The sequence below is a fragment of the Anopheles cruzii genome, chromosome 2, assembly GCF_943734635.1.
Source record: "Anopheles cruzii chromosome 2, idAnoCruzAS_RS32_06, whole genome shotgun sequence".
Classification (NCBI taxonomy): Eukaryota; Metazoa; Arthropoda; class Insecta; order Diptera; family Culicidae; genus Anopheles; species Anopheles cruzii.
In genome coordinates, this window is record NC_069144.1 from 14,265,688 (window position 1) to 14,274,291 (window position 8,604).

At 49.8% G+C, this 8,604-nt stretch overlaps 2 protein-coding genes across 2 annotated transcripts; both read left to right on the plus strand.

Annotated features, from left to right (window-relative positions):
* The first annotated feature begins 74 nt into the window (after positions 1 to 74).
* LOC128267977 (uncharacterized) lies at positions 75 to 1,036 on the plus strand. Its single transcript, XM_053004953.1, has 2 exons — positions 75 to 306; positions 372 to 1,036. The coding sequence occupies exons 1-2, from the start codon at positions 127 to 129 to the stop codon at positions 570 to 572; spliced, it is 381 nt and encodes a 126-aa protein (XP_052860913.1). The 5' UTR covers positions 75 to 126; the 3' UTR covers positions 573 to 1,036.
* Positions 1,037 to 1,589: 553 nt separating this feature from the next.
* LOC128268411 (uncharacterized) lies at positions 1,590 to 2,000 on the plus strand. Its single transcript, XM_053005489.1, has 2 exons — positions 1,590 to 1,781; positions 1,857 to 2,000. The coding sequence occupies exons 1-2, from the start codon at positions 1,599 to 1,601 to the stop codon at positions 1,998 to 2,000; spliced, it is 327 nt and encodes a 108-aa protein (XP_052861449.1). The 5' UTR covers positions 1,590 to 1,598.
* The last annotated feature ends 6,604 nt before the right edge of the window (positions 2,001 to 8,604 follow it).

The following is an 8,604-nucleotide window of genomic DNA, read 5'->3' on the forward strand; positions in this document are numbered from 1 at the left end:
TTTTGTTTTACGTTTTGTTTATTTTTTGTTTGCGGTGGTGTGTAACATTCACAGTTGTTCGTTCGAGTCCGGGTCACACGAGTACCTTGACCTTGACCAGCATTGACCTTGACCAAAAGGGCGGCGATGGATTTCAAGTGCCCTCTTTGTGACTCCTTCTTCGCAGCACAAGAGGATCTCGCTGGCCACGTGAAGGATTTGCATACCGCGTATTACTATGATACTTACATGGCCATACCGCTGGTTTTAAACGATGCGGCCACCATCGGTACAACGGCCACGGTGATTACGACTGCTCCGACACCGGTAGGGTGTGTTTTGTTGTGAGGATCCCTAGAACCTTAATCGAGTTTTACTTTCGTTTGTTACAGGGTGGAACCGACACAGTGCTGGTAGTTGATGACGGTGGTTGTTGTTGTTGTTGTGGCTGTTTCGACGGTTGCTGTGACGACGGAAGACGCGCAAATCCCGGCAACGGTGGTGATTGCGATTGTGACTGCGACTGTTGCGATTGTGGCGATTGTGGCGATTGCAACTGTGACTGTGATTGTGGGGACTGTTCTATAATGTGACCCAACCGCTTCCGGTGCCTCTTACTCATCGGAGACATTGATCGGAGATAGCGTAAACCTGCTCCGGGAAGCATCCAAGCGTCCACGTCCCAACTTCCAGTTTTACTGTTGCCCAGTAGAACACTGAATTGTATGCACCAAAAGCCCGTCCAATTCTTACAATTAGTCTCTATTGCTGGACGTGTGGTCAACGGGCTTAAGAGTGGAAACTGCCAAACCGTTATGGTTGTTTGTTAAGATATTCGTCGAATGATTAAGGAGAGCAACTGATTACAAAAATACTCTTCCATCCCAGTGCAGTGATGCATTTCATAGACGTACGAAGGAGTTTTTTCTCCAACGTTAATATGTTCCCCGTAGAATGAACTGGATTTGTAATAGCTAGATGAAAGATTTACATCTTGTTTGCATCGTGTTTGTAGGTGTATTATATTTCTAAATTAAGTTTTCCGCATTTTACACTTTTTTACTAACCACGTAAATAAAGTGCTCAAAGTACGATCTAATCAACGCAGTTAAACAGCAGGGTCTTATTCATTGAAGAGAGGTGATCCGATACGACGATTTTTTGTCAGCCGTGAGAAGTCCATTGCTGTTTCCTTTCGTTAATTTGAATTTTCTATTTTATGTTGTGTCTTTTTTTGCTTGCAGCACGAATATGGGTGTAAAAAATGCGCACACGTGACATACAGCGCCACCTGTACGTCGGTTTACGATCAGTTAGATTCAGTGAGAATGCTGTCACTTCAGGCGACTGACAGCACGTGAGGCGAACTGTCAGTGCAGCAGGGGTAGTCTACCTTCGGGCGCACCGCAGTCGGACGATGTTAACATATTTTTGAAACAAATTTATACTTCCCGAAACACGGAGCATCGGAGCAGCTGTGAGTATTTACACTAGTGCCAACAGCAAAGCGGAAGCAACGGAAGATGTGATCACCAAATCCACACACACAGCCTGAAGTTCGGAAAGGCCTTTACTGGAAGGAGTCTGGCCGAAAGATGAGTTCTTCCGAGCGTGTAGAAATGAGCTTCAAATGTCCGCTTTGTGATATGCCCATCGAGTCGCAGGAAAAGCTGCACCAACACATCAAGGTCACCCATAGTCATTACTACTACGATACGTATCTGTTTCCGCCGGAAATGCTGTTCCCGGGCGCATCGGCGAGCACCACGGCCAATGTGGAGGGCGTCATAAGCAACGAGCCGGTAAGTTGGCGTAGGTTCCGGCTATTCCCGGTTTTGATTTCATCTATCCCTTCCATCCGTTGGTCTGTGTTTTAGCTCTCCACCCCGGAAGTGACTATTGAACCGACGGAGGAGGAATGCTGTTCGTGCTGTGCGTTCGACGAGTCCGGTGGTGACTGTGGGTTTTGCGACTGCGAGGACGATGGACAGGGCGAGTGCGATGACTGTCTGGTGATGTAAGTGGCGGTCGCTACACTTCCAGCATCCGGAATGGAGCCAGTCCGTCGGCGCTCGTCCGCGCACCCATCGATGTGACATTGCAAATGCTGTGGCGGAAAGGTGGCGTACAGCAGGAATGTGCCATTTTTAGCACACATGGACCCACAAATCACCGAACCTTAATGTTGCTTACCGGTTCCAGTATCTTGAAGGAACGGAAGCGTGCGCAAAAATGCTCCCACAGCACAGGATGATACTATTGATTTTCCTCCGGCAGCCAAAGGATGTTACCACCGAAGCATTCCGTTTTATTGTCCTCCATTTCACGCTGACCTAACTTGAAGTCCCGAGAGAACACCCGCGCCAGCAGCAACCCACCGGAAACCAAGCCAAAGAGAGATATGCGTTAAGAAGACCCAGTATGCCACAACCACCTATTAACCGCCAACTCAGTTTTGGACGTTAGTGGCGGGTGATCCGTGACTGTGCTTTTTTCGCGCACACAAAGTTAACGACCCTGGTCAGAGACTCCATCTGAGACTGGGGATCTAATCGTAGTGACTGAACGACAGCGTTCGCTCTCCAACTTCCCGAGCCGAGCTGGCAGCATACATACTAGACTAGCGCACCAACCTTAAATCAATAAGCAACAAGCGCTGGCGGATAGGACTGGAATCGGAATCGTTAACAGAATTTACAAAGCGCCCGGCAGCGTCTATTTCGATGTCTTCGGTCGCTCTTTGAGCGGACGCTTTCCCGTATGCTTTTTTAGTAGTTTTTTGACTCCTGGCACGCGGCGACAGAAGGCAATATTTAGACGTTTGCGCACGGCCTCGTATTTTAGGTGTAGTACCGCGAAACAAGCAATGCTCATACTTTAGTCAATACGAAATGGTGATACGAAACGGCATAGGATGGCGGATTTAACAGAGAAAAAAAAACAAAAAAACTGTGGGCACAATGTTGCATAGTAGAGACATAAGCAATCGTACGCTTCTGATAGAACCCGGACCGGTGGCCGTCGTCACCGCATGCGAATAATCAGCAGACGCAGCCACAAGGCCGGCGGGACGAAGCGGTATGAGTGTAGTTGTACCTGTTTTTAGTTCCGGTGTGCCACGAGCAAACGCGGCCCTTAGCTTAGCACGTAATATCGTAGAGTACAAGACTGTAGCCCAAACCGATATCTGGTAGCGGATGGAATTGCCGCCACGAATCATACTCACCGTACTTTTGATTAGGTGTGTAGAGCCGGCACTAGCGATGTTAATGTTGTCGTTATCGTTTAAAGATTATGTAGCAAAACATGAACAAAAGCAAACCCACGCTGGGATGCGCGTGTTTCGAAAAGTTTTATACGAATGTTGTAACCTATAGACTGCCTCCGCTTAGCGACTGAAAGCCCTCCTGTTTTCCCGTAGGTCTTCCGATGGAAAAGAAAATGAAGAAAATTACTGAGCCAACTTATGAGTTCCAGTTTTCGTGCAAACATTTTTAAAGTAACACAGGAAAGGAAATCGTTCCCCACCGTCCTTAGTGCTGGATGTTACGAATCCACGTTTTAAATCGTCATCGCCGTTTGGCGAGCTCCCGTTGGTGGTGATAGATGAGCTGTAGTAAAGAAAGTCGTAGATGGAATTGCACAAATTGGTCGTACCCATCCGTAGAGAGTGGACAAAAGCAAGCGCTTCGAAATCGGACAGTAGAGAAAACGGTAACATTATCAGCACCCTAGAGAAATAGCCAGAAAGTAGTAGCGAAGTGCTAGGATGCAACCTCTAGCGAGGACCGTAGTACCAAATAAATATTCAAATTTAAAACCCCCACGAGTCGTATCCGAGTGGGTCGAATATGTTACCAGCTGGAATGGAACAGACCCGCCTTGTTGGGGCTCATCCGGAAGGAATCAATAAACTAATGACCTAACATAAAGCCGAGTTTTGCTTACCGAGACTGTTGCTTTTCGCTGCCCTGGTAAGTACTGACCCGTGAAGGTGTGAAACGAGCACGATCTTCGGCTGAGTCTGTAAATCATTTTTCCATCTACGTTTACGGCCACCAATTTATCCAACCGTTTCACAATGGCCGCGATCGGAAGGAAGTTCAAATGGAGCGCCAAAAGTAAGCTCATCGATGGAAAAACTTTTCCCATAGAGCCGGAAGTATCACGAAATCACAACACGGACACCAAATCCTTCCGTTATCATCGTTCCCGATCGGGAAATGTCGAGTAACGTCCTTTCTGGTCACCAAAAAAAAATCCTGCAAAATGTGTCGCAATATGGTGCAGCACCGAAAACGTGCAACGGCTGGGCGAAGTTTTTCGCAGAAGATTTCGCCGATGTCCTTTTTCTGTTCCGCGGCCGGAAACAGCACTTTGCAGGAACTCAATTATTGTTTGTCAACCTCGCTGTGATTCCGCTCTTCCGAAAGCCACTCCGGGACACCGGTCCGGGCAGGTTTCTCGGGGACCGAGAACCGGCGGACCACCATCGGTGACGGTGACCGATAGAAATAAAAACTTTCTTCGGAACCATTTTTCTAATCGTATGTGACCGAATGTGGACCGCTGTGGACGTTTCTTGGTGCTTGGTGCGACACTTGAAACGGTTGTGTTGTTGATGGGTTGCTGACGCTGAAGCTGAAGCAGCGTAGCGTAGAAGGGTCAAAAACGGAACAGCCACCAGAAACTCACCCGAAAAGTACAATAAAACCGTCCAACTAAACCCGAACATGTCCCCGTCGTCCCGGGATCCACGGGTCTTGGGGGATTGTTTTATTTATGTTTCTTTGTTAGTTGCTTCGGGTTTTATTTCTCACTGACCGACTGCCGGGTCCCACGAACCACCGGATCCCCAACTAGTACGCAACTACGATCAGTTGCGGTTCAGCTGAAATATAATCGGAGCGAGTGGACCAAAAAAAGTTCCCGCCCAAGGACAGTGGCTCAGCAAAGTGCTGTGCTGCTGTGGCCAGGTTTTGTTTCCTTCACGTGACGTTATCTTTCTCGCATCCTCCCTTTCTCTCATACCGTGGAAAATTACGAGTTGGACAATCGAAACGCACAAACTTTAACCGATTCGAGAACCCGATTTTTCCCGAGTTTCCACCATTTTGAATAAATCTTTCCGAGCGCAATCGGTTGCGAACCAAAGTTGGCGCCGGCGGTTGGGCTGCTGCCACCGCCACAGCTTGCTTTGTTCTTGGATCACAAATTTGTCCGCCCAAAAGAAAGACGGTGACATGTGTCACACCGAGAGCCCAAGGTCCCGAGATGGGGGCACATTTCTATGTATTTTTATGCGACTTGTTTGGAAACTAGTTGTTGCGGGAAGTTGCTGCCGATTTCTTCCGGTCCGGTGAGCGAAACGAAAGTCAACAACGGGCCAGAAGTCAAACACAATTTGAAGAAACGAAAAACCCACGGTTCTGAGCGTCGAGTAAGTAATACAGGCTTCGGTCGCTTCGGCTCGCTCTACTAAATATTCAAACCCCAAGATTGGAGCCCAAAATCCCCAATGCATTCGTGCATTTCGCTTTCGACCGCGACAGGCCGCCGCCGCAATGAGCACGGCGGTGAGTGGGAATTTGATTTTAATCCAGATAAATAATTCACCAGCGCTAAGTGAGAAGCCTCGCCCCGCCCGGTTGGTGGTGGGCCGAACGAACGAGCAATCCGCGACCACACTGCACAAACTGGCCCAAAATGTTCCGCGAAAGGCGAAAAGCGTGGAAATTGCTTTTTCATCCGCCCGAGAACCGGCCACGGGTTGGGGACGCTACGGACGCAGGGCGCAGAAAAGAAACATCCAAAGCGAGCCGGAACGACCGTGATTTCCTGTAGACCAGAAATCAAAGCACAGCAAGTCCAAAGCTGGCCCCACCGCGGAGCGGTACGGCGCGGCCCTCACAGGGAACACCACGATGGATCCGCGGGATAAAGGAGCAACAGAAGCCGGGCCGGGCGGATTGTCTCCGCAGTCGACTAAACGTCACTAAAAACTAAATCCCGGGCCGCGGGCAACAAACGACGGGCCCTTTGCTCCAGGGGGACGGCCGCTCGCTGGCTGGAAGCTGGGACTCGCGCGGGAATCGTTGCTTTATTGCCGCTATTTAAATGCAAATTTTGTAATTTACAACTTTCATCCACCAGACCGACGGCGGCGGATGGTTTCGAGATGGGTGGGAAAAATCTCTGGCCCCCGGTTCCGGGGCCTCTCAACGAACCGGCCGTGCTGGCCAAACTGCACCGCTGTGCACCGCGGCCTAATGGGATCCACGTGCGGAACCGCGGCGCGGGTTGGCTGTCGTGGTGTGCCTTCTCGACCGTGACCGCTCCCTAATTTGAGCCCGGGCCAGCGAAGCCGGTCTTGGCCGGTGCAAGAATCGTAAAAGAAAAACCGGGAAAATGCAGCAAATCCCGGGCCCGGGTTTGGTTTGGGGTTTTGCTTAACTTTACGATTGGGTGTCGTCCGCTTTCGGTCGTCTTCTTGGCTCGTTGGCTGGCTGGGCCAGGCCATTACTTGGCTGGGTCTGGCGGTCTGGTGGTCGGGTGGTGGTTGGGTTCCATTTCCTTGCTCTTATGGTTTATGTGATTTAGGGGTCCTTAACTTTACCACCGATTTCCGGTGCGCTTCGGTTCAGGCGAGAAGCGAAAAAATGTACTGCAAGACGACGACGTTTGCGCTCTCTCTCTCGCCCTCCATGTTGCCGTCTTTCTGCGGACATCGCATCGTCCCGGGCTGGCGTTACTTGTGCCAGAAAATTACCAATTAGAGCCGGAGCCCCGGGTCCGACCAGAATGCAGTCAATGAATAAATTAAAACAAATTAATTTGTGGTGCTGTGGTGGTGGCGTCTCGTTCCTTCGCTCGCAATGTTTCTTCTGACATCTCAAACCTTCGCCGTCGGAGCCACTGGAGCCCAGCAGCATCCCGGGTGACCTCCGAAAGTGGACACATTTTATGAAAAATTGCTTCAATTTCGTAATTGCCAGTGCGCTAATGCCCTTTTCCGTGTGCTGCACAGCTGCACATTGGGCTCGTAGCATTTGTGTCATTGATTTAGGGTGGGCATGGCTTTTGTTTTGCAGAAGCCCTCCGCAGCACGGATTTGGTGTTTCTGGAGCACTTCACGGAGTGACTCGGAAAATGAAAAGCCAAAGTCGTACAAAGACTTTGTTTCCGGTTTGCTTGCCGGTCCATCACATTAATGCCTTCCGTGCGCCTGAAGGTGACAATGCACAAGCGCGTCCCGTCCCGAAACAGGGGACGTTGGCCCCGTCCTTCCTTGGCGCAATTCGTGCAATTTATTGTTTTAGAGCACCGACTGGAACGCTGGGCTACGCTATTGAAGCGACTTGGGACGTGCAAAAAAAGGATCTCCATACTGCTCTCGAAACGGCAGGGATAGCCCGTGCAATAATAAAGCCCGCCGAGGTCATGGCATTAAAAAGATTGTTGGGAAATATAATCTCCATTTTGTTTTGTTTTTTTTTGTTCGCTGCCCGCTTTTCTCTGATCTCTCAAGCGCCTTGTTTTTGGAACGCGAGAGCAGTCCATTCATTCGGATGTTGCGCCCGTGTTTTTATCCGCTGCCATATTGTTGGGAAACATAATTGAAAGTTGACACAACAGTGCACCGTACGCTTTTTGTTGAACGAACGAACCCGGTAATTAGCCCGGGAAGGCATAATTAAAAACTGGAAAGTCGAAACATCAAACCCGGCGCACTGCAGATTCGGATTCTGCATCACATTTTCTGCTCCGTCTTCGTTAGGGGTAGAACTGTCGAACAGTACTCAGAGAGCACGGGGTTCGAGGGGGTTCACGGGGGTTGGTCCCAGCAGGACACAAGATGGCTCGTAAGATGGTACCGACACGGACACGGCAGCATTTACGTGATCACAAAAATCCATTTTCACCGACAGCAACGGCGTCCACTTGCAAGATGAATGACGGATGCCACAATGCTAGAAAAGTGTCATTTAGATTCGATCGATCAATTGCCAACGGACTGATGGAATCCAACGGGCCAGCATCAGCAGGAGCAACCTCAGCTTGGACACCAAATGTGCCCAATCTCGTCGTCCAATAGTCGGTGTCGGTGGCAAACATAAATAAATACCCGGGCCCGTTCCGGAAAGTTATTCGTTTGCAAAGCTAATCGTCCTATTTTCTGCCACTCCCCTCGCGTGTTGTAAGCACCGACGGTAGCACGAACCTCTGTTTCGGTCTTCCAATTCCAACGAACAATCAATCTTACTCGAACGCCGAGATTACCCGGCGTTCCCGTTCGGAACTCTGATTGAATGAATTGGGTCCAGGAAGCTGCTGTGTACTGTCGAAATGTTTGCGTTGTCTCCGTTAGTCACTTCTCCACGGTGGCCGCCGTTAATTAATAAAGCAGCGATCGATAAAAATGAAAAACTACTACCGGTCACGTGGAAGTGTCCCCGGGGGAGGGCTTGGGGTGACTGGCGTGAAGATCATTGAGTAACTAAACGCCCTCAAATTTATTATGCCACGGTGACCCCGCAGCTTACGTGCGGTGAACTAAAGTTTATGACCACCAGCATATGGTGGAGGCGCCTGGTGATCGGATGGAGGCGCCCAGTTGCTCACATC